The 26,005-nt window shown below is 45.0% G+C and overlaps 1 protein-coding gene across 1 annotated transcript; it reads left to right on the top strand.

Moving 5' to 3' along the window:
- The first annotated feature begins 297 nt into the window (after positions 1-297).
- Positions 298-20,092, top strand: LOC120372626 (ras-related GTP-binding protein A). Its single transcript, XM_039489885.1, has 10 exons — positions 298-643; positions 1,594-1,627; positions 4,187-4,286; positions 5,220-5,286; positions 6,129-6,351; positions 13,092-13,187; positions 14,900-15,022; positions 16,770-16,861; positions 18,048-18,163; positions 19,541-20,092. The coding sequence occupies exons 2-10, from the start codon at positions 1,601-1,603 to the stop codon at positions 19,636-19,638; spliced, it is 942 nt and encodes a 313-aa protein (XP_039345819.1). The 5' UTR covers positions 298-643; positions 1,594-1,600; the 3' UTR covers positions 19,639-20,092.
- The last annotated feature ends 5,913 nt before the right edge of the window (positions 20,093-26,005 follow it).

Raw genomic sequence — 26,005 nt, 5'->3', positions numbered from 1 at the left:
AGGTGCTCCAGTCATGCAGCCAAGGCCCGAGTCTGTACCCTACATGCACACCAGGCTCTCTGCAGTCGTACACTTGAGCCCAGTCTTGCAAGGTGCTGAGTACCCATGACACCCATTGACATCAGCGGGCTTGGTGCTGCTCCCCCCCCAGTGACCATGCCTAGTACTGAAGCAATGCCTCACTTATGGGCAATTTGCCCCCACGCAAGATGGCCGCTCTGGCTTCCCCCACCCTTGGCGGCCCTGCGGCAGTTCTCGCCCTTCCGCCTTCAGTCACCTGACGGGCGGGGGCGGAGAGGGCTGGGTGGCTGTTCACGTGACCAGCTGAGGCAGCCTAGTCCCGAGTCTCGTGAGCCAGGGGCGCAGGGGGTGTCCCGGGGGCCGCATCCGAAGGAGGGGAGACCCCGCCGGGCGGCTGGCTCAGGCAAGGCCGAGGCCTCGGGGACTAGCGGGGGGATTGGCTCTGTCTGCGCGCCGAGCCCTGCCCCCAGGACCCCCCGCTGGGCGCGGGCCGGGAGAGACCCCCCCGCCCCGCTGCGCTCGCACAGCCCCCGCTCGGCAGGAACGCGGCCTGGGGCGCACAGCAGGGACCCCCCGCCCCACCGCGGGGTCGGCCCGGGAGGCGCCGCGCTCAGAGCCAGAGGTAACGGAGGCAGCGGGGGAGGGGGAGCAAGGCGTGGGGGAGAGCGAGTTATGGGGACGCAGACGTAGGGGGAGTGGGAGCAAGGGAGTAGAGTATGGGATTGCTGTGGGGATGCAGTGACTAGGAGGGAGTCAGTGTGGTTGGGGTCATGTGATCTCACTGGGGGTATGAGTAACTGGGTTTAAAAGACGGGGTAGAGTAGGATCACTGACATTAAGGGGGAGTTAGCAGGGTTCAGTGTGTGAATGGCTAACAACTTGGGGTGGAGGGAACATTGTTTAGGGTGTAACTGGGGGGATAGTATAGGGCTAAAGATTAATTTGCTTAGGGTGTAATGTCAGTTTGTGGGGTGGTTTGAGGATAATGGGGGATATTAGGGTATGTGGGAGCATGTGACCAATTTGTCTTGGGGTTAGTATGTACATGAGTGGCTAATGGTGAATGGGAAGGGTCATGGTGGTTTGTGTGTTTGGCTGGAACTACTTACTGTTGGGGTTTAGAGAATGGGTAATATGTGGAACAGTAATGTGGGGGTTAATTTATATGTGGGAATAGAAGTGTTGCTAATTGACAGTGCTGCAGGGGAATGGAGAGAGAGAGAGAGAGAGTGTGTATGTATGTATGTAGTAGGAGTTTGACGTGCTTGTGGAGGGTGTCGGGCAGTGTTGTGGGGCTACTTTCCACCACACACTGAATTTATCTTGCTTATGTATTAAAATAAAAGTGAAATTAGACATAACTAAGAGACTTGTAAGCATGGGCGTTTTAAAGATCTCTTTGTGATAGGATGTTTTTTCCTAAAGATCCCTTCAGCTCTTTTGCCTGGGACAAAAGTTGTAAAGTGCCTTCTGTAGCTGGCCCTGTTATCCGGGTTGGGATGAAGTTGTTAACTGGACAGAGGAAAGTACAGCAGTGTAACAGGGATGCTTGTCTTTGTCTTAAATCTGTAGGTGGGTGATGCCAAGCACAGCCATGAAGAAAAAGGTAAGAATTGGATTACACACCCTCTACTTCTTTGCTGCCTACATTGGCAAATGCTGATCAAGTTCCCCTTTAAACCTATAAAAATACCTTTTGAGATCCCAAAGTGCTCATCAGATACCTTCTGGTGTGAGTGCTTGCGCTAGTCTCATGATATGATCTTCATGATTGTCAAGTGACCATTAATATTCAAAGTCTCTCTTGCATCCTGTGGTAGTGATGGTTGCTGTGTCCTTCAGTTAACATGATAGAAATTGAAAATGAGTATTTCTCAAATATTTTGATAATCAGTGCAGCTGGGCTTGGGCAAAGTGGAACCCTCCACAGTAATCACTAATTGAAACACCTCACTCATGGCAAATACTCAGGTAAACATTTTGTGTTAAGGGGAGAAAATGTGTTATACTCTAGTTCATATATATGTAATGAAACACTCCTGATCTTTATCAGAGAAATGTGCTTTGGGAGGTTATATTTGCATTGAGGGGTTCAAGTGATATCTTACCTGGAGAGGGAAGTTTGGTTGTCTTGGATAGTGATTGGGAGCCAACGATGGAAATATAGCTCCTCTATGAATGACTCAGAATTAGGAGTGTAGATATTACAGTGATAACTGTATTAGAAATGCCTAAGATTGTTAACTAAAGAATGTGACATACTCTTGTATGTTTTACTTGGATCAGATTTCTCTTCTTCCCCCACATATTGGGGTCTAGTCCCTTTGAAAAGCCACCAGGGGGATTGGTGGTGGAATCTCACACCTTTGAATTTAGAGTCTATTTTAAATTGGATAGCGCTATGCCTAATTATTACAACAGGCTGACGGCTCATACAGACATTTCTTCACCAATTTTGTTGTGAAACAAGATCAGGTATCTCTCCTTTTGGCCTCTTATATGCAGTCACCAGAAAACACTATACTTAGGGGTTAGCTTCAAAGAGTCTGAGACACATTACAGGGCCTGTCTGCTTCTTTGTTTGAAGAAGAGTATGTTGCCATTCTTCTGCTGCAAAGTCCACCAAAGCCTGTTATCCTGAACTCGGTTATGCTGTGGGAGCATTTCAACTAGTTTGTGCCTTAACCATGTGGTGAGCTGCTTTTGGAAGAGAACTAGTTAGCCTATAAAAAGTGACTAAAAATGGCAAAGTGGGATTCCATGTCAATTGGTTGTCTGAGATTTGTTTTCTAGTTGTAAAGCATGCTCTGAGATCTGTAAACTCTGGGATCTGAGAGTCAAGCAGGCGTCTTGCTGACTTATACTCCATTGCCAGTCAAAGATTCTGTAGGACAGCTTCAGCCTAGAGTTGCATTTTTTTTTTTAAACCATGTTTTCTATAATAGGATTTAGAGGTGTTGCCAAAGGCAGAACTTTGTTTTGGGACTGGAACTTGGCTAACGATTCTTTTGATAGTGTGAGCCAATCCCTGCTGCTATCAAATCATTTAGGGTTGCTATTGAGCCATTCAAATGATTTCCCCACCCTGCCCCCAAAAAACCAAAAACCTAATCACAGTATCTCCTGCTCTTTCATGGCCTGCTGACCTGGGAAGCAAGAGATTGGGATTGCATCTGTGCCTCCTGCGTAGCAGTATTGGGTAGTCAAATTATACTGGCCTGGCTGCTTTTAAACTTCTTTCTGCCTTTCAGCATGTTCACGTGTAAAAGCTGGACTTGGATTTTATTTCACAGTCAGGGAGGAGAATCTGATTCTTGTATTGTGAGGTGGACAGTACAAAACATAAGTAGAGTGGTGAGGTGAGGACAGAGGACATTGAATGGTCAATTGTTCGTGTCTAGTGAAGTGGGTTTTTTTGTTTTTGTTTTTTCAATGTTTGTGATTTAAACGTTTTTGGCTCATCAAATCTTTGTGCTTCTGATGAATCAGGAAGAGCAAGCTTTCATCTTGAAGTGCCGGTGTGTTTGGAGAACATGTATGGAGGCTGGGGAAGTGAAAGATTAAAAATTACTTCAAAAATAAATGTAGTTCTTCACTGGATGTCTGAAATCCAGCTGCGAACTCTGCAGAGTGCCTTCTCAATGTATCTAGCAGAAATGAGCTCGGGTTGACTTCCTCTGTGTCACATTCATGCGTTGTGATTGGTTTTTATTGGCATGGGGGTCAAGATGAGAATGAATAAGCTTCAAGAAGCGCAGTTACTTTTCTTCTGGATTTTAGGCAACTATACAGTCAATACTAGGGACAGGGTATGCAGTTCCCACAGTGTGATCTGACTGGCGGAAAGGAAGAAAGCAAAAGCCAAGGAAAAGAGGAGTGGTCCATTTGTGTGGAAAGCATGTAAAGTGACAGAGTTTTATAGTGTGTAATGCTGGTTCATTGACCATGAATATCAAGGAATTAAGAACACACGTCTTCCAGTCAATCAGGCTTTTGTTTGATAGCCTTTCCTGAGGGGGCCAAATCACAATATGCACAAGTCCTCTGTGCATGGGGCTACTGAAGCCTTTTGTCTTTACACCATTAGTATTTAGCCATTAAAGAGCCATGGAGAAGCCAGTATTCATTGTGGTTTAACTCTTTTTCTTTTGCCTTTCCTTACCAGGTGCTGTTGATGGGTAAAAGTGGGTCTGGAAAGACCAGCATGAGATCCATTATCTTTGCAAACTACATCGCCAGAGACACACGGCGCCTTGGTGCCACAAGTAAGAGCTTGGTCTCTTATTGACTCCTAAAGCATCTGCTCTGGAACTCAGGTTAACATTTAAGACGATCTGCACAGAGATGCAAGGCAGTTACCCACTGAGACTCTCACCTTTCCTCTGTGGATGGAATAATAGGGTGTCTCTTATGTCTGCGGGGCCCCTCCATGAGGTGTCAGGCTGAAAATCTGTCCCAAAGTACCTCAGATGTGGGTGAGGTGGAATGATCCTTTCTCTTTAAGCTGTGGGCCAGAAGGTGACTAAATGTTGATGCAAATAGAGTTTGCAAGCTAATGCTTTTCCACTGACCCTGCCTGCTCACAAGGTGTTCAGAATGGCTGATGAACCCTCCAGAGAAGACCTGACTTCTCTATGCCAACAAGATGATTTGGGGCAGTAATAAACTGCTTGCTAGAGAGTGGGGCTCAGTGGTCTTAGCAGAAAGACCTCTGCATGGATGATTCTGCAATACGCAATACTCCATATCCATTGAAGGTAGGACATGGAGTCTTAATCTGCAGCAAGGGAGATTTAGGTTAGATATTAGGAAACATTTTCTAAATATAAGGCTAGTTAAGCTCTGGAATAGGTTTCCAAAGGAGACTCCATAAATGGAAGTTTTTAAAAGCATGTTGGACAAACACTTGTCAGAGATGGTCTACGTTTACTTAGTCCTGCCACAGCACAGGGGGCTGGACTTAATGACATCATGAGGTCCCTTCCAGCCCTACATTGCTATGATTCTATATTCATCCATGGCAGAATATACCTAGTAAAGCTGAGTAGCTGGAATTCCATACTTACAGCTCTGGGCTTTCAAGAGTCACCACAGATCATGTTTTCAACTGTGTTGGATGGTAACTTCCCAGTAGTCTCCCTTATCAGTTGTTCTGTGTTTCATCTATGGATTGTTTCAGACTTCTCTTGTCTTTCCAGTTGATGTGGAGCACTCCCATGTTCGATTTTTGGGAAACCTGGTGCTGAACCTGTGGGACTGTGGAGGGTAGGTGTTGTCTGTTCTTTTGCTTGTGAAACCCATGGAGGTGGCTGTGGCAACTAGGATGGTGGTGTGTTACGTTAGGAGGCTGTCCTTTTAGGTACAGTGGGGTAGGAATGCTTTCTATGCATCAAGTGAACTGTTGATGAAGGCTTATAGAACTGTAGATGGTACCATATAATTAATAAACCCCACATCATAAACTCAGACATGGGGGTGGGGTGAAGGGGGCTGACTTGATGATCATAGAGCCCAAAGTTACCTCTCCGTGGGACAGGGGGAGTAGACTGCCTCTCCCTTCCCTCACTGCCTCTTTCTCCTGTCAAGACAATGTCTCTGAGCCTTGCAACATGGATGAGCTACCTCTAGGGCTGCAGAAATTATTATTGGAAATGGATTACAGAATCTTTTGTTTTGGGGTCATTGCTTCAGATTGGACCAAAGTGGTGGTGTTCAACCATTTAGTTTTTGTTAAATGAATTGGGGATGGTATTATCATTCCTGGTGGGTAGCTGTCCATAGAAGAAGCCCTCTCGTTGACACTCAGCAGAGATAGGAAAGGCATAAAGGCTGAACAGCCTTCTGATGAATGGACTTGCTTTCATATAAAAAGTTGATATACTCAAGTGGAGCAGGGATCAGGCTCATTTGGAAGAGTAAGCTTACACTGTCCATGCTGTACGTGTTCTGTGGCTAAGGAGAGGACTTCAGTCTCTATAGTTGCTGTATTGATAGCTCAGTCCTCATACCTAATAGACTTTCTTAGCAATGCAGACATATGGGTAAACCATGCTGGTCTGATTGATCTAACTGGAGTCCCTTTGCCTTGCTGCTATGCCCCTTTTCAGACAAGACACCTTCATGGAGAACTACTTCACCAGCCAGCGGGACAACATCTTCCGCAATGTGGAAGTCCTGATCTACGTCTTTGACGTGGAGAGTCGCGAGTTGGAGAAGGACATGCACTACTACCAGTCGTGTCTGGAGGCTATCCTGCAGAACTCTCCTGATGCCAAGATCTTCTGCCTAGTGCACAAGATGGATCTAGTGCAGGAGGACCAGCGTGATCTGGTAAGGAGCTGAGCATTGCCTTATCAGTGTGGGCTCTGTAACAGAGAGTATGCCTACTGATGTTGCCATCTTTCACTTTAAACATAGCTACACCAGCACGTTCTCCAGAAAGCTTTTTTCAGGTTTGTATGTGGGGAAAATCTCTGAAAAGTTGAGTTGCTCCCAACCTCCAAACCTATAGTCCCCATGCTACTCCTGGCCCATTTTGTATAATGCCTGTCTAATGGCCTACATAGAAGAGAGATTCTCTGTGCCAAATTACCTGTAATCTTCTCCTTTATGGTGTCAGTTTTAGCATCGTTACCAATTTTTGGGATATGGGGGACAAAGAAAAACCCAAAAGGTTTAACCTCCCTGTTGTATTTCAAAGGATTAGGTGATGGACTCTGTCACTACTATGCTGCTGGTTCAAATCCAGCTCAGCTGTGTATTGAATAAAACTAGTTACCATGTGTCAGCTGTTTAGCCTGTGTTTTAAATTGGGGAAGTCTCAGTTCCAATCCTAGTGCACAGATGTCCACATCACAGTTGGCACTAGCCAACACAGAGACTGACAGTTGTAAGCAAAGGGGCCATGGACTATGAAGTCTGACCTACCTTCTTGCTCAGATGGAGTCTCTTTATGGGCTGGCTGAAGTACAGCCAAGTATTTCCAAGGCTCAGTGCAAAACCTGCAGCGACACTTAGGGATGGAGTTCCAAAGTGCCTAGCAGCTCCTGTTGTTCCTAGGACGAGTGAGATTCCCCAATGTCCTCAGTGGGAGCTGTTGGCTGCTGAGCTCGCTCTTCAGTCTGGGCCATGGTAATCTTTCAGCCAGAAAGCTATACCCAGCTCCTGGTGTTAGATGAGAAATTAACTTTGTGGGTTAGATACATTTCTTTATGACACATGCACACCCCTAGTTCTGCGGTTGGTCATCAACCTGGTTCAGACCTGGAGATTACTTCTTTGGTCTAGTGCAGTGGTTCTCAAACTTTAGTAACCTGAGGACCCCCGTTTTGATTTAAAATTTTTGCCACAGACCCCCAAGCCTGCTGCTCAGTCCCAGACCCCATCCCCCAAAGCCCCACCCCACCTCTTCCTGCTCCCATTCCACCCTTGCCCCTCCTCTTCCCTGCCTCTTTCTGCCCCCTCCCCCAAGTGCCACCCTCCCTCCCAGCACCTCCTGCACACTGGGAGGGAGGGGGAGGAGTTGATCAGTGGGGTCAGTGACCCCAGACATGATTCCTCCACCTCCCTCCCAGTGCCTCCTGCACACCGGGAACAGTTGTTCCCCAGCATGCAGGAGGCACTGGAAGGGGAGGAGAAGGAGTTGATCAGCAGGGCCCATGGACCCCAGTTTGAGAAACGCTGGTCTGGTCTAGCCTACTCAACACACTGAACTTTCTTGTCACTTCCAGCTTGATACATCCCTATCCAGATGTGCAATGAAGGGCTCAGAAAAGAGCAAGAAGGCCATGTGGGTGAAGCCACAGGCTGGTCTTTCCTGGGTAGACAAACTTCAGTGAAACAAATTGGCTCATAACTCAGCAGATACTGGCTAGTGTTCTGAGCCTCATTTTGTCACTCTGGCTCGATCTGGCTGTAACTTAAAGCATTTTCCTTCTGGAGCTTGTTTGAATATTACCTTCCATCCTCCCCAGGAAGGGGTCAGGAATGTCCTGGACTCTGCATAAGTTAAATGAAAGCTAGTTCCATAGGGCTGTGATGCTTGGTATTTCAGTTTGCTGTCCAGTAACTATTAACATCAGTATCCATATGCAGTTGGTGGGTGTAAATTCTAAGCATTCCCTGAAATGAGGAAGGGCATGGGGGAGTGGAATCATGCAGTGACACAACTTGAAAGCATTGCAACCCCTCTAGTAGGAACTGCTTTGAAGTATCTGCTAATCTCCTTTGAGTCAGAGATTCTGTCTGGTTGCTTGGGCCTAACTGTTGACCTGACTTGAAAGTAGTGCCAAATTGTTGACCTTGGCATCTTTTGTGTGTATTGGGTTACGTAGTCAGGAGGTTTCTGGATGTTCCCTGCTTTCATGCTCCTGAAAACAAATTAAAAATAGCTTGTGGAAATCAGGAAGATAAACTCTGTGACATGGGTCAGCTTTCATGTTGGGGCCCTTTTTAAGCATACGAATCTCAGATGTCTTCTTAAGGTTGGGGTCTCTTGTCAGGGGCGGCTCTAGCAATTGCGCCGCCCCAAAGAGGGCGGCACGCTGCGGGGGGCGCTCTGCCGGTCGCTGGTCCCGCGGCTCCTGTGGACCTCCTGCAGACGTGCCTGCGGAGGGTCCGCTGGTCCCGCGGCTCCGATGGAGCATCCGCAGACGTGCCTGCAGGAGGTCCACCCGAGCTGCGGGACCAGCGGACCCTCCACAGGCATGCCTGCGGCAGGTCCACCGGAGCCTCCGGACAACCGAACCCTCCGCAGGCATGCTTGCGGGAGGTCCACTGGAGCCGCCTGCTGCCCTCCCGGCCGCAGGCCGCCCCAAGCGTGCGCTTGGCACGCTGGGGTCTAGAGCTGGCCCTGTCTCTTGTGGATTGGAATATCAGAGAAAGAGAGGAGAAACCTCAAAGAAATCAAAATGCTGTTAATCTTCAGCATGTTAACACAGTGGCCTGGGACAGAAATTATTTTTCCCTATCCCTGTTCATTCCTAATGTCCACTTCTGAGACTTCCTGCCTCATAAATGTGGGTGGAACAGTCAGTCTGGATTTTGCTAGTGAATTTACTATGAATAATTTACTTTTTCCACACCAGGGGCTCACTGCTAGCTGTTTAACTTGCTTTTGTAATGATTTCTTAAGTTCTGATGTCTTGGGAAGTCTTATTTTGACCCATCTCAGCTATTTTTAAACCATAACCTATAAGAGCGGAGTAAGGAGTGGGACTGTGCAGTTATGCAGTGACTGCTTAATCCATGGCATCTTAGTTAATGCAGCACACTTCATTGTAGGCAGCGGCGTATTATTGCCTAGGCCTAGGGCGTAAAATTTGAGCACCTACGGAGAAGCTCCCCGCCCCCCCCACTCCAGCTCGCTTCTGCCTCCTCCGCGAGCGCGCCTCCGCGTCCTGTTTCTCTCCCCTCCCTCCCAGCGCTTGCTGTTTCACTGGGCAGAGGGGAGGAGGGGGAACACAGTGTGCTGGGGGAAGAGGTGGGGCCAGGGTGGGGATTTGGGGAAGGGATCCAATGGGGCAGGGAGGGGGCGGAGTTGGGGTGGGGATTTTGGGGAAGGGGTTGGAATGGGAGTGGGGAAAGGGTGGAGTCGGGGCGGCAATTATTTCAGGGCCTAAGGGTGGCAAAATCATTAATCCGCCTCTGATTGTAGGGTTTTTTCCCATCCTCTTTTAACCTGAACACCTATTAAGTCCTTGTTCACATTGATAAGTCTATGAGCAGGGCCCTACCAAATTCATGGCCCATTTTCACAAATTTCACCATCATAGCATTTTAAAAACCTTGAATTTCACAGTTTCAGATATTTAAATCTTAAATTTCAGTGTTGGAACAAAGCATGAATATGTATTTAAAAACAGCAAAAGATAAATAGGTAAAGTCCGTAAGTCAGCATTTCTTAAACTGGGGGGCCTGATCCAAAAGGGGGTTGCGGGGGGAAGAGTCGCAAGGCTTTTGTCGGGAGGTCGCAGCATTGCCACCCTTACTTCTGTGCTGCCTTCAGAGCTAGGTGGCTGTAGAGTGGTGACTGCAGGCTGGGCGCCCAGCTCTGAAGGCAGCACTGCTGCCAGCCGCAGGGAAGAAGTGGAGCTGCTTTCAGAGCTGGGTGCCCAGCCTGCAGCCGCTCAGCTCTGAAAGCAGTGAAGAAGTAAGGATGGCAATTATGTGACCCTCCTACGATAGGCTTGAGACCTCTTTTTGGGTCAGGACCCTCAGTTTGAGAAATGCTGGTCTCCCCTGTGAAATCTATATAGTATAGGGTAAAAGTATACAAAAAACAGATTTCACAGAGGAGACTAGATTTCATGGTCCATGATGTGTTTTTTCACAATAGGGTAGGGCCCTATCTATGGGTATGTCTACACTACGGGATTATTCCGATTTCACAGAAACCGATTTTTGGAAACAGTCGAGTGCATGCAGCCACACTAAGCACATTAATTCAGCAGTGTGCGTCCATGTACCGAGGCTAGCGTCGATTTCCAGAGCATTGCACTGTGGGTAGCTATCCCATAGATCCTGCAGTCTCCCCTGCCTATTGGAATTCTGAGTTGAGATCTCAATGCTTGATGGGGCCAAAAATTTGTCGTGGGTGGTTATGGGTAAATGTCGTCAGTCAATCCTCCCTCCGTGAGAGCAATGGCAGACAGTCATTTTGTGCCCTTTTCCCTGGATTGCCCGGGCAGACGCCATAGGACAGCAATCATGGAGCCTGTTCAGCCTTTTTTCACTGTCACCATATGTCTACGGGATGTTGCTAACAGATGAGGTACTGCAGCGCTACACAGCAGCATCCCCTTGCCTTTGCAAGTTAGCAAAGATGGTTACCAGCCCTACTGTACCATCTGCTGCTGGCATGGGTGCTTCTGGCCAGCCTTGGTGAGGTCGGCTGAGGGCGCATGGACAAAAATGAGAGCGACTCCCCAGGTCATTCTCTTCTTTAAGTTTTGTCTAATGGAGAGTCAGTCCTGCCTAGAATATCAGGCAAGGCTACTAAAGAACCAGAGAGGCAAACGGCCATTCTGGGTCAGAGCCCCAGACATCCAGCAGAAATGATGAGCTGCATGCCATTCTAGGGGGTGCCCCTGCAACAACGCCACCCGTTGCTTCCCTCCTCCCCCACCCCTCCTGGGCTACCGTGGCTGTTATCCCCCCATTTGTGTGATGAAGTAATAAAGAATGCATGAATAAGAAACAACACTGACTTTATTGCCTCTGCAAGCAGAGATCAAAGGGGGGGAGGGGAGGGCAGGGCAGCCTCCAGCTGCCATGATATTCCAGGCAGGAGTGAATCTCCATTAGACAAAACTTATAGAAGAGAATGACCTGGAGTTATTCCCATTTTTGCCCAGGCGCCCCCGGCTGACCTCACCGAGGCCAGCCAGGAGCGCTCACGGGACGACGATGGGATATCAGTCCTACTGTACCATCTGCCGTCCGCAAGGCAAGGGAAGGGAAGGGGATGCTGCTGTGTAGCGCTGCAACACTGCGTCTGCCAGCAGCATCCAGTAGACATACGGTGACATTGAAAAAAGGCAAGAGAGGATTTTTTTCCCGTTGCTTTCACGGGGGGTGGGGGAGGGGCAATGACACATACCCTGAACCACCCGCGACAATGTTTTTGACCCTTTAGGTTTTGGGAGCTCAGCCAAGAATTCAAATGGTTTTCAGAGAGTGCGAGAACTGTGGGATAGCTACAGTCGTCAGTCACCCCGCCCCTCCATTTGATTCTCTGGCTTTCTGGTATGCTTGTCTCAGCTCCTTAGTTTCACGCAGCACTGTGTTGAGTCCCTGTTGTGGCTTCTGTCCATCATGGCCTTGGAAATTTTTTCAAATGTTTTGGCATTTCGTCTGTTGGAACGGAGTTCTAATAGAACAGATTCATCTCCCCATACAGAGATCAGATTCAGTAACTCCCATACGGTCCATGCTGGAGCTCTTTTTTGATTCTGGGACTGCATGGTCGCCTGTGCTGATCAGCTCTCCACGCTGGGCAAATAGGAAATGAAATTCAAAAGTTCGCAGGGCTCTTCCTGTCTACCTGGCCAGTGCCTCCAAGTTCAGATTGCTGTCCAGAGTGGTCACAATGGTGCACTGTGGGATAGCTCCCGGAGGCCAATACCGTCGAATTGCAGCCACACTAACCCTAATTTGAAATGACAATACCGATTTGAGCGCTACTCCCCTCGTCGGGGAGGAGTACAGATATCGATATTAAGAGCCCTTTATATTTAAATAGAGGGCTTCGTTATGTGGACGGGTGCAGGGTTAATTCGGTTTAACGCTGCTAAATTCGAGATAAACTCGTAGTGTAGACTAGGCCTAAGAGTGAATTTAGAACTCATGAAATAACGTGATTAATGATCATTGCCAAAGCCAGGCATGTACAAGCAGCAATTGTGCACACTTATCCTGCACAGATCTGCCAATTCACCTGGTTCCTAACCTGTAGCACCCACAATTTTTCAGTCCTGAGATCTCACCCAGCTCTGCTGATGTAACTCCGTCTTGATCTGCAGCCCCCTGTTCTTGCAGTCGCGGGTCCCTCAGGCAGCTCTGCTAGTGCACTTTCATCCTGGCCTGCAGCATCCTCAGCTGCTTTGGCATTGGAAAACGTTGTGCGCCCTTGTTCTGTTTTGAAATGCAAAATTCTTACTATAAATGCGGTAAAATAACCACGGCAGAAGCATTCACCAAAAACAGGAATGTGTGTGTTCGTCTAGGACAGTGGTACTCAGACTGAGATTCGGGAGCTGCAAGTGGCTCTTCAATGTCTCTCTTGTGGCTCTTTGCAGCACATGATATTAAAACACTGAGTGATTTTAATTATTAACCAATCTAAGCTATTAACCAGCCAGGATGCTTTCACTGTGTTATTAACCAATTGTTGATAAAATAATACTTGGTCAGAATAACCAAGAAAAAAATTAGATACATAAAAATAGTAAATGAAACAATGAATTCACACTACTGTTGCTCTTTTGGGTAATGTTAATCGCTGATTTGGCTCTTGTACCACTGAGATCTGAGTATCGTTGATCTAAAAATATCAAACTTCTGTCTTCCAGATTTTTAAAGAGAGGGAGGAAGACCTGAGGCGACTGTCCCGCCCCCTGGAGTGTGCATGCTTTAGAACGTCCATCTGGGATGAAACACTTTATAAGGTTTGAATGGCTGCTTTTCTTCATGTATGGCATTTCCATTTGTCTTCCTCCTGCTCTACTGTTGTGTAAACTGCATTGTCAGTCGCTACAGAGTTCCATAGCTTTAACTTGGAAATGTTTTCTGAAACAGGTGGTTCCATTCTGTCTGTTCAAGGGCTGGGGCTGATGGCAGTTAAATTGCTGGCTTCTCCCATCAGTATTATGGTTCATAGTCCTATATCTTCCTGTTAACATTGCCCACACTCTCTGCCCAATTCATTTAGAAGGCACCTCCACCCCACTTAACACAATAATGTGTTCAGCCAAGTGCAGAATTGTTTCCATGTTATATTTTCTAGGACATTGTCAGGTATTCAGTGACTCAAGTGATTGGGCTTCCACATCTGCCTGGGAGACTACTTCTGGAAGCTTGTCTTGATATCTAGCCTAAACTTTCCTTACCTTCATGGCTCCCAGTTACCTATTAAGATCTCTCTCCAGATATTGGGGTGATGGATGTTAAATGGGTCAAATTGAGAGCAAATTATGGTTCTCCAAGTGTCACAGATGTGCCACAACCATCTCAATGGGCAAAGGTGGCGAGAGCCCATTAGCCTTCTTGTTAGACTGACATTCATAGGCGTTGATTTTCTGGCAATCCCTTTGACTTCAATGGGAGGTGAAGCTGGGCACCTTTTAAAATCTATCCATGAGTACAGAGAATGCCCCAGGATACAGTATGTGGCTTCAGCCTGAATGAAGCTGGTCCAGGCTACACCCTCCTGAAAATAGTTTTTCTGTGTCTTTAGTGTGTACACTGGTCCCATACTGTAGGCAGTTAGCACATTTCCCATTTGAGAGCCAACTAGGTACAGATTGGCTAACCTTTCTTCTTAAGTGGATCCCTGCAGCCAGTCAGTCATTGTGGATACTCTTGTTTATGCTTCATATTGACATGCCCAGAGGCAGAACTGCATCATTCTAGATATAGTCCTATAAGAGCTTGTATTGAAAATGAATATTTTGGCCCTTCTGCCTTCAGACAAGGTGAAACCACAACTGTTCCCTTGAGCACCAGAGAAATGCCTATTAAATGTATAAAAGCTTTGGTTTTGCCCAGTTTGCTTGTATGTTGGAATTCTAATACACAAGCAAATCACTGTCTGTATACTGTGCTTGGCATAGGCAGTGAGGTGAATCCCCTACAGACTGAGGGCCTGATCCTGAGATGTGCTAAACTTCACTGGAGCCAGCTGTAATTGAGTGCTTGGCACCTCTTGGAATCAGTCCCTGAGTTAAGGCAGTGGTTCAGAGTCTTCTGCTGTTACTTCTATGGGTACACAGCAGAGATCTGCTTATTTACAAGCAAGAAAATGGAAAACTGAGAGTCTTTACCTGGGAGCATGGGTCCAAATTCAGCCCAGACATCACCTGGCAATTAGATGGTATCAGACTAGTCCCTGCAAGATTTTTGCCCGTGTCACAATTTGACATGGCTGGTAGATTGTTCAAGAAAAAGTGTGTGACTGGAACACGAGTGAGGGCCATAACCATAATTGAAGTGTGTGGGCACAGAGAGATGGGAGAAGCTTGCATAACTCATGTCTCTGCTATCATTGACTGTAGCCTGAATTCGCTGACTCTTACAAGCACTTTGCATAACAAGAAAGGGAGGATGGGGACGCCCTTATGCAATCCTCATAGTACTCACTGTACATTTTGTTTTCTGACAGGCTTGGTCCAGTATAGTCTATCAGCTGATTCCTAATGTGCAGCAACTAGAAATGAACCTGAGGAACTTTGCTCAGATTATAGAAGCAGATGAAGTTCTTCTGTTTGAGAGAGCCACTTTTCTGGTGAGAACTGCCATCCCTGCTCTTTGCTGGGTCCATTTGCTCCTCTGCCCTGTCCCTTAAGGGGGCAGATTCATGATTCTAAATTGCTTAGGGTTCCTTGTATGAAAAGCACTGTAGGGTGCAAAGGATTCAGGTGGGGTTGATTACCATAACGCATGCTAGGTGGAAGTTCCAGGTTGCAGAACTTTTCATTCAGAGCCTTTATGACAAAGGAAGTAAGGGCTTGCTTACACAGGGAAGCTATTCTGAAATAAGGTAGGATATGAATTTAAAGCACAATAGCTATTTATGTGGATTAAGCTAAACCAAACAAAGGTGCACTCAGTGTGGAATAAATGTGTCCACGTGAAAAAATGAGGCGTCCTTGTGACACGCTAGAGACTAACAAATTTATTTGGGCCAAAGTTTTTGTGGGCTAAAACCCATGGGTGAAGTGTGTTTTAGCCCACAAAAGCTTATGCCCAAATACACTTGTTAGTCTCTAAGGTGCCACAAGGACGCCTCATTGTTTTTGATGATACAGACTAGCACGGCTACCACTCTGAAACCTGTGTCCCCATGGAGAGTTATGGTGGAATAGCTATTCAGGGCAAGTTCCCTGTGTAGACAAGGCCTAATTCTGTTGCTTTTGACATGAACCAGGTACTCCTGTGACATTCCTGAAACACCCTCTCAGAGCAGTTAGGCTGTGAGCATTGTTAAATGCATGATTCACCTTTACCTCCTCCAGTCTGTAAGGAAGTTTCACATCCCCAATGCCTGGTCCATTCTTGGAATTTTCAGAGAATTTCCTTCTGTACCACGCAAGGGTAAAACCTTATTCTGATTTGAAAAATCTGCAGATTTTCACTTCCTCCCAGGTGGTACTTTAACCATTCAGAGTCCCTGTCTTGCTGAGTACCTGATCTAATATAAACCTAATCCTGAGAGCTGGGTGAAAATTTTCCTCAAAACTTTTTTCCTGACACAATGTCCTACTTTTAAAGGAAAACATTTGTAGAAATTTATTTTGTTTGAAACTTTTCGACAAACAAAGTTGTTGTTTTGGCGGGGAAGGGTTGGTTTTTTGTTGTGGGGTTTTTTGGGGGGTTTTTGTAATGGAAAATTTAGGGAACCACATATGTCTCGAAAATTTTCTTAGTAAATACTTGCCATCTTCCAACATGCTCTACTAGTTTCTGAGGGGTTTTGTAAATGAGTATGGCATTAATGATCGACGTGATTGACAGCATTGTAATACACCCCTGTTTTCACATAACTCTTGAAAACAGCTATTTTTGGGACAGAAGCTTCTCATGCTCACAGCTTAAAAGTGACTTTTTTACAAAAAAATAGAAATTTCTGGATTTTTAGATTCTCTTTTCTGCACTCTCATATCTTTATAACTTCCCTGTGGACTTTGTCCTCCTCGAGGAGAAATTCTTTTGAAATATTTGAAGAAACTGTTCAAAAACATCATTATGCAATCATACTGCACGTGCATACAGTGTGAGGGTTTGCTGAGTCCAGATACATGCATGTTTGTTTGAATATGCAATCAGATTTTTTTTTAAATTTAATAATTTAAACTATTTAAATTGTGTTCTTGACAACTTTCTAAAAACATTCTGTCTATTCTTGTGGGGGCATGTTGAAGCATGGGCAATTGCAATGCGAGGAAGAGAAGATCCTCGGGACTCATTACGAGATGTGGTGGTAGGTGGGAACTTCTGCTTTGATTGCTGAGTTATAGTGATTTCCCTTGCAGGTTATTTCCCATTATCAGTGCAAAGAACAGCGCGATATCCACAGATTTGAGAAAATCAGCAATATTATTAAACAGTTCAAGCTGAGCTGCAGGTGAGATGGATTATCTGTGTAGTCATGTTACTAAGAAATGGAAATCTCTAGACTGTGGGTGAGTGCCATCAGCCCGACTTGTCTGTGTTGATGTCCATCTACACTGGCTAGACATAAATGATAACTGTGTCAACCAGACATGCCTTGTAAATTCTCTGTAGTGCATCCTGGCCTTGAAGTGAGAAATGGTTCTATGGATAATAGGCCACCAGAGAAGTTCTCTTATTCAAAGAGGTATTAGAATGTATCCTGTCTAATCATGACTCGGTATTTCATGCCTTTCATCAATTTTTTTTTTTGGTGTTCATTGGAAGAGGTTTGTTCTGAAACATTTTTCCTCCCATCCATTTTCTTTTGGGTTCTGCAGAGAAGTTATAGTACTGAGCTTGTGACCTACTGGCAGTTAATGACAACACTTTGTGGCACTGCAAACCTAAGATAAACACTTAGTTTTGGGCGCGAGAACCAAAAAGCTGGTTTGAGAGAGGAAGCACTTGCTCAAACAAATTTAGCAACAGTCACAAAAGGAAGGCAGAAGACTTAAGACAAAGTTAAACTTTGAAATAGTCCCCCCCCCCCCACAAAATTGCTCCGCTGTTGCCCTTCCATCCTTAATACTTTAAAAGATTTAGAACACTCGTAGGGTAGGAGCAGCTGAATAGCTACATGCATGCTTTAGTAGGCTGTTTTCAGAGTCTTCAGTTTACTACTCTCTTCTGTTGCTGGTCCCCAGAGTCATTCTGCTATTGTTGACTTTGTCTATGCTGAATGGTTCCAGTGTGCACTGGTCAGGAGACACCGACTGTTGGGGTGTATCAAACTCAAACAGGTGGCAGTCACTATTGTGCAGTGCAAAAGCTTTTTTTTATTGAGTTAAATGTAAAAAGAGAACACTAACCTACCGTGGCTAGTTGGTACTGAACAGAGGGCCTTGCTTAAAGTGTATTCAAGTTTTGTAACCATGAAGTAAATCAAAAATAGAGCCACAGATTTTTGTATCTGTCAAAAACCAACAACCTAGTGTCACATACTGGCTTAGTTCTTATTTTACAAACAAAGTTGTGCAGTTATGTACACATGATGTGACTAAAGTGATCTCTAGATATGAGGTGCTTTGTAAATAAAGCACTTGCTTTTGAAATGGTCACATAACAGGAGTTAATTCACTTTTCTTTTCTCCTTACAGTAAGCTGGCTGCTTCTTTCCAGAGCATGGAAGTCAGGAACTCTAACTTTGCTGCTTTCATTGACATCTTCACATCAAATACATATGTGATGGTGGTCATGTCTGATCCTTCCATACGTAAGTTTAATAGAGCATAGGCGTCTATTGTGTGGCTTTGACAGGGACGAAGAGCTAGTTAAACTTGCATTTGGCTCTTGATACCATAAATGAGCACCCATCTACACTGTATAATCAGCTAAGCCCCCAGGACAGTTGAAACAGTTTAATTCTGGAATTGTGGATAGGACTAACACGTGTTAACTGTGCTGCACCATGGTTTGGGAACATGGGTTAAAAGATGGCTTGATCATGTAGTGCAAACAGCACCAGACTTTGCAACTCAAGTTCTTCTCTGCTGTTTCTCAACATGGTGATTAATACGGATGGGAGTTTATTCAGGCAATGTCAGTTAACATGTCTATTCTAGTGGAGCTGAACACAGTAAATATTCTTTGCCAGATCTAATCTGGCAGCTGGGCTATGAGTTTTGGGCCTAAATTTTGAATTTGAGCATTTTCTAGGTGAATTGTTGTGCTTTGTTAGTTCTCCAATTATGGCTGCATTTTCCTTTTTAACTCAAGAAGCAATTTATGGGTAAAATTACATTGCTTACAGCCAAAGAGTGCAGGCCCGTGTATCTTCTTTGGTAACATGTTTTCCTATTGCTCGCTATGAAACTGCTTTTTGTATTGCACTATTTGAGGATTTTAAGTGAGGCAGCCATACGGCATATGGCTTCCCTGAGCAGAAAATACCTTTTAAAAACTACTTTTCTGTATTTGGTTAGCCCCATGCGTTTAATCCTACCAGACTGGGGGCTTGCTACCAGCTGTGACATCCTTTGGAAGCCCACAGATGGGAAGCTAAGAAAAAGCTAAAGCAACTTCCTTCCATAATCACAATTCCTGTTAACAAACCTTGCATCAGTACAGTATACCTCCCTTTGGGTCTCAGACAGCACCACTCTGGGATCATCCAGCACAGCAACCCAATCTTGCCTGCTGTGCCCCTTACATTACATCCTCAGTGGCCTGGGAGTAGCAGAACAGATCTGGTAAAGCTCACTGTTTAGAGTAGTGGTACTTTTTCATAAGCACTGGGCCCTTTAGGAAGAAAGGTCCTGTTTCCATATGTTAGTTTTCCTCTCTAGAGTTTGATCAGTGAAATCTGACATTGGTCACTGTAAAATATTCCCTTGTCAGTGCTAAAAAAGGCAACAACTTGCCTTGTTTTTCATTCCTGGTGAAACCTATAGCTATGGAGCTTTAGGAGAAACACAAACCAAAACCACACAGAGCTTTGTGGCTTCAGTCCTGCTGCTGTGAACCAAAACTCCTGCGTTTTACACTACAGGGAACCTTCCTAGCTAACCTTTCCAGGCAGCTTTTAACTCCTGGTGATCTAATTACTCACATCCTTTCTGTTTTTTCCTCTCTTGCCCCTTCTTCCCACTAGCTTCTGCAGCTACATTGATCAACATCCGCAACGCTAGGAAACACTTTGAGAAGCTGGAGAGAGTGGATGGACCAAAGCACAGTCTGCTCATGCGCTGAACACTGGCCAAACCACATGTCTTTGGGGGAGAAAAGTTGGAACTGCAGTTTTTTTTAGGAGAATCTAACAATGTGGGTGTCTTTGTGGGCTTTAAAATGAGTGTGCTGCTTACCACCGCAATCTTCTTTATTTTTTTTTCTCCTTTTAACATTGGACACTAGTCACTTGGATGATACTTTACACAGTGGACCTTTAAGACAGACTTCCTGGCACACTAGGGGTTGGGGAAGATGCAAGGGCAGGTGATTTGCACTTGGCCTGATAAGCCTAGTTGCCATAGTCACGCACATTGAAGCCTTTGTGGATGTTTTCCTGTATTCCAGATGATCATATAAATCACAAGGATGGAATATTACTATTTTATCAGCAAGTTGCTAGGATACATTTATAAATTTCTCCTTGTCTTCAGTCATGAAAATAAATTTTTGCTACCAGGGACTTTTGATTCCCAGAGCTCTGGAAGTGGTTATTTTTTCGTTTTAAAGTGTTGTGAAGCTTTGCCATTGGACAGGCAAACAGGTACATAGCTGCATTTCTCCTTTCTTATTACCTGGGCCTTTTTTAACCAGATACCCATTTGAGAGAGAGTTTCTACTGTGTACAAATTCATTTAATCCAGAAGAGTCATAGTGAGAATAACGGTTCATTAGTCATCTTAATCTTTTTTTTTCTTTTCTTTTTTTTTCTCTATGATTTTAGGCTTGCCAGAATGAAGATCATCCTTGTTATATGGAAGTAGCTGAAAGTAATACTCCCACTTAACAAGATCGTAGTCCTTGCATTCAGGTCTTCCTCCTTCTGAGCAGGGAGATGCTGAGAAGGGCAAGGGACAAGTGTATAGAAGTCAGATGAGATAACAGATCTCATTGCCCCACTGAAAATGTTGCACTCAGTCATCTGTGATCTCAAAAAGGCAGTCTGACAATATTAGACACCAATGTGACTCTACATTATGGTCTAATTTGTTTTACTGGACTTGTGCTTGATTCTCCATTAAACATAGGAAAACAAAAGCACTGTCAATTGGGAAAATCTATAACCTCTAAGAGTTGTTGAATGGGCTGATGTTCCTTTGAGCAATTATTTCTGCATACACAGTGATCTTACTCTAGGGAAACGAGGACGTATTGAGTCTAAAAGACGTGTGGCACTTGTTTTATATAATCCCTCACTCTGTCATGTTGCCTCAAAGTCAAGCGAGTAGACGGTAAGTTTATGTGAGCACTGTAATGTGAAGTGCGTATCTTCGCTTAAGACAATCTAATAGGATGCCCCAAAATTTTTATCATCTCTAAATCTTTGCATTATTTTATACTAGTGCCCCAAACAGCCTACTCAACCGGCATGTTTATATAAAGATCCTGTGTGACTAGCACGATCTTCAATCCAAAGAGCTGTCAAGCCAGCATCCCAGCAAGAGTGGAATTGTGTATTACCCATCTGTATATTGAAGAGTCAGGCATTTGAGTACCTGGGAGACTTATGACTGGACTATGGAAGTGCAATAAAGGTTCTTAGCTGTCTGTAATGCTTCTAGGAAGAAGGATATGGAGGACAGTGGCAGGACAAGGAATGTGAAGTGTTGGTGTGGCATATACCAGCCACTACAAACTCAATCTGGCCCCTACTTCTAGCAGCAAGCAGTGAAATTGCCATGCCTCCCTCCACCGTATTGACTACTATCTCTCTTCTAAATTCAATCAGTGGAGTTCTTCCTGATTTTTTTCCACCCAAGAACTATCCTCAGTGCTCTTCTGACAAAGCAGATGGACTCAGTGCTTATCTGCTATGCTAACATGCTGGCTGAATTCAGGGAACTTCAATTAGTGAAACCTCCAAACAATTAGCAAGAAGGATTCTGACCCTGTACTTGAGAGCCTTCCTTCTGCAAACTTCAAACATTGCTGAGGAAGCAGAAAATGGCCTGTAGCTACAAATTCTGAACATTCTCCTCTGAAGGCTGAGGTATCTGTCATTCTGACTTAGATTTAATCTCACCATCCCCTGATGCAGCTAAATAGTACTTTCTTCTGGTTGGAGCTGTGTGTTGGGGAAAATGTTTGAATGCTGGACCTCTAAGGATGAAATATTATGAGATGGTGGCGGGAGTAGGAAGTTCCACAGTTACTTTTCCATGATTACTAAAATGAATGCTAAAAAATGGAAAAGTAGCTCTGAGTTTGAAAACTGTTTATCTCTGGTTCCCATGCAGGAAAGCTTAATGAGGCTGTGGCTAGCATGTGAAAGCAGAACAATATTGAAAATGTTATCTGCCCTGGAAGTGGTCCTGTGATATAAGTTCTGTTCCTCATTCCACATACCTGTTTACTGTACAGATCAGTGTGAGCCTGAAATGAAGCCCAGTGCTCAGGTTTGCACACTGTAAACTTCTCAGGGCAGGTGTTATGATAGAAACCCACAGTGGTGTTAACTGGGGCACTGTAAGTCATGCGAGGTGCACTTGTGCTTAGTAAGGGGTCTTTCAAACAGGCTGCTATTCTGTGGCTGCCAGGCTACTGACACATGCACTTTTCATGCTAGTATGCCAAAGCCTACTGGACATGGATCCTTCAGCTGGGAGGGCTTTTATGTCAGTTTAACAGGTGCGAATTGCACACTGAATTGTGATGAAAGTGGACTAAACTGTGGTGGTTTTTCCTTACTTTTCTGAATGGTGCCATCCCCCAGCTGCTCCAAAGGCTGAATTGCTACTGGATTACTCTATCTGTCAGTATGTTGGATGGTATTTATTTCTGCATTTAGTCCAATAGCAACCATTAGTTTAAAATCTGTTGGCACTCTGACTAAGAGCTAGAGTGCTGCTGGCAGGGGGCAGTGTTTAGCTTTGGCAGCTGTGAGGCCCTGCCACATAATGGCTGAAATTCCGAAACAGCAGCTGTTACAGAAGCAGTGTTTCACAGACCCAGATCAGCTCCGTACGCACAGCTGTTCTAACAACATTTAAATCACCATTTTAGTACCTCTGTGGCTAGCCTGGCTCCACCTCGTGGATGGAACAGAAGTCTTGGTGAAAGATGTAAATGCAACTCATGTTGCAGGAACTAAATTTTACAGGGCTCTCTGCTAGGGTGACCAATGTCCTGATTTTATAGGGACAGTCCCAATATTTGGGGCTTTGTCTTATATAGGTGCCTATTACTCCCCCACTCCCTGTCCTGACTTTTCACCCTTGCTATCTGGTCACCCTACTCTCTATTGCCTTTGTGTCTCAGGTATATGCAGGATTTAACATTACTCTGTGATGCCTGCATGCTAAGGGAACAGGTTAAAGATGAATACCATGCTGCATTGGGTTAACCACTCAGATACCGGCTATATAAAAACACTCTTAATCCTCACTAAAACCCCAGTGTACCTGGGTAGCTAATAACTTTTTCCTTCTAAGCTGCTCCTCCTGATCCTTTCTTCCCACGTTATCTCATCTCTATGCTCCTGTGCAACCTGTCTTTAATCTATACAGTTTTGCCAGGGCTGAGGCTGGGGCAGGTGTCATAGGCTCACTGTTCCCTTCTAAATTAAAAATACAGGTTATAATAGCCTTTTTTGTACAAGTTTTAGTGCTATCACTTTTTTTGTTGTTCTGTAAACACTTGCTTTCCCCCTGCGTTCTGAATTAGGCTACAGCATCAAGGAAAAGACTTATTATCCAAAGTAGAACTCTTACCCTTCTTTAAATGTGGCTTATAAAAATGAGTCTTCACTTCCTATAAGAATTTTGCAAGATCAACTGATCTGATGATCACACAAGTGTGTATGGTGGTTCTCAGAGAACCCCTTTTATTTTATAAAGCTGCTCCTGCAGCCCCTTGTCCCTGTATAGCATGGGGCTGTAGGCATTTAATGGATGTCAAAGGCTGGTCATTGTCCTTGAAATGCGGCAAACATAGTTTGCAATTTCTTTCCCATTAGTAGGTAGGGTGCTTAAAATTCTAGCTTGGTTCTTGTTCCCTACCTCCTGTGATGATCAGAAGTACAAAACACTGAAAGCAGCATCTCTGGTTGGGTGATAGTGCCTTGTTTCCTGATATAAGCCACCCTTACCATGGTCTTATTGAACAGTTGGCATGGCCTCCTCTTCCCCACTGTGTACTTGAAGATTAGCAAGTCCTGTATGGGTTGGCCTCTCACTGTGCCATTAGAACTGGCATCGAGTTTGCTGCTGATTTTTGGATGAGTGGATGTGGGCCATCCAAAGACTTACTGGCCCAGGACACACTCTCTGCTGAACTATCAAATGGTCACTATTATAACAATAAACCACGTTCGGATTTTCACCAGCAACTGTTGGGCCTAAACTAGTACCTGGTTAGACTTCTTATTTCAGGGCATTACAAGCAGTAGGCTCTGGGTATATAGAAAAGAACAAGCTACTATTCAGTGGTGCTGCGGAAGGGCAAATGAACTATTTGTGTTTGATGTAAAAAATTCTAGGATTCAACCTGCAAGTACTCTACATAAAGAACCGCCTCATCATTCTGCCAACAGTGTTGATTCAGCCCTTTGTCCTTCCTGAAGTTCCATGCTGTACATGGTTTGTGACTTTAATCAAGGACTCATCTATTCCACATGGTTCTGTTGCTGTTTGCTGCAGTATCCTTGCCCCAAATTCCTCCCATGTCCCTCTGTTGTACAGTGTGCTCTGTATTGATGGGTTACTGTGCTCTATCCCAGAGGTGGCTGCATTTCTGTCTGTATGAAGTTTGTGAAGCACATTTGTTTGAAAGATCTTGTATAATTAGTGCAAGGAGGAAATTTACAACCTCCTTGATAGTCAAATCAGGTTTTTCATATAGGGAACAACTCCATAGCAAAGTAAGAGGCTTTCAGTACAATAGGGCAGGAGATGGGGAATCCTAGTGAGCATATGGCTGCGACTTTTGTACCTGGGATGGTTATGCAAATAGTGGGGTGCTGTCTCCAACAGAACTGAAGGGTGGCATGTAAGCAGTGTTATCAGGAAGGCTGTATTTGTGCTGATTTTACAACTTGCATGCATGCTCAGCACACCAAGAGTTATTAGCAATGTGCTGCATTTGGCTGGGCTAGAAGGGTCTCTGACCTGCAGAATGATCCAGTTGGAGGGGCTGAGTGGCTGTATCATAAACTGAGATTCAAATGGCCAAATCACAACTTCAATCCACAGGTTTTTGGGGGAAGAGTAATTTATGACTAATGTGCCCACCCTCCCAGATCCTGGTCCTTGCCTCTCTGTGTGACCTTGGGTGGGTCACATGTCTCTTTATGCCTCAGTTTCCCCCTCTGTAACATCAGATAAGGACAGCTTTCTCCCAGCGGTTTTGTGAGTGTGAATGAATTTCTGTGAAGGACTCTGCCCTCCTCTACGTCCTTCTGCAGGAGGATCACAAAGTGTTGTTGGGTTTAGCATAAAATGGAGTGAGGGAAATGGGTTGAGATGGCCATTGAAGGAGAGGCTTAGTTGTGTAACTGAATCTTTTGGGTTTGTGTTGCCACCATGTGTGGCATTTGAACAAACTTATCTGGGAAAATGCATCTTTCTAAAAGACTACAGGAGTTATGCCAAGAGGCAGGGTGACGGCTGGGAAGAAGGGGACACATGCTCTTCTACTTAATAAAGCGTTTCTACTTAATAAGCAATTCTGAGATACTTGGCATGCTGGTATTCAACTGCCACGATACAAGTTTGGGGTCAAAAAATCATTTAGAAAAGGCTCATCTAATTATTTAAAAAAAAACCCAACGGCTTAGGAAGCAGCCACGCTGACACTGCCTTTGTACTGCCAAGGCAGATGGGCAGAGTGGAGTATTGAGGTATCAGTGCAAAATGATGTATACTCTGCAGAGACAGGCATTGGAGAATAGATGGCTCTGCTCTGGGACAAAAAAAAAAAAATCAAGCTCAGCCCAGTTTAGTGGTGCTAGGTCTATCAATGGCTAATAGTCAGGATTGGCAGGGATGTAAAACCATGCTCTGACGTGTCCCTAGTCTCTGTTGCCAGAAGCTGGGAATGAGTGACGGGATGGATTGTTTGATGATTACCTGTTCTGTTCATTCGCTCTGGGGCACCTGGCATTGGCCACTGTTGGGAAACAGGATACTGGGCTAGATGGACCATGGATCTGAACCCGTATGGCCGTTCTTATGTTGCTGACTAGCAAAGGAAGATGGCATTCAGAAAAACTGAACCTTGCCAACCATTAATGGGAGGTGCTGGGCTATGATGCAACTCAAGGTTGAGATTCACACTTGACACCAAGGTCAATGATGCTTTATCACTGTGGTATCTGAGTAGAGATGTTCATTCATCTTGTAAGCACGTGCATATCTTGTGTGTCACAAATAACATTGAATAAAATCCTCCTGGC

The sequence above is a fragment of the Mauremys reevesii genome, linkage group 9 (assembly GCF_016161935.1).
Source record: "Mauremys reevesii isolate NIE-2019 linkage group 9, ASM1616193v1, whole genome shotgun sequence".
Classification (NCBI taxonomy): domain Eukaryota; kingdom Metazoa; phylum Chordata; order Testudines; family Geoemydidae; genus Mauremys; species Mauremys reevesii.
Note: the sequence above shows the minus strand (reverse complement) of the source record. Positions and strands in the feature narration are given on the sequence as shown.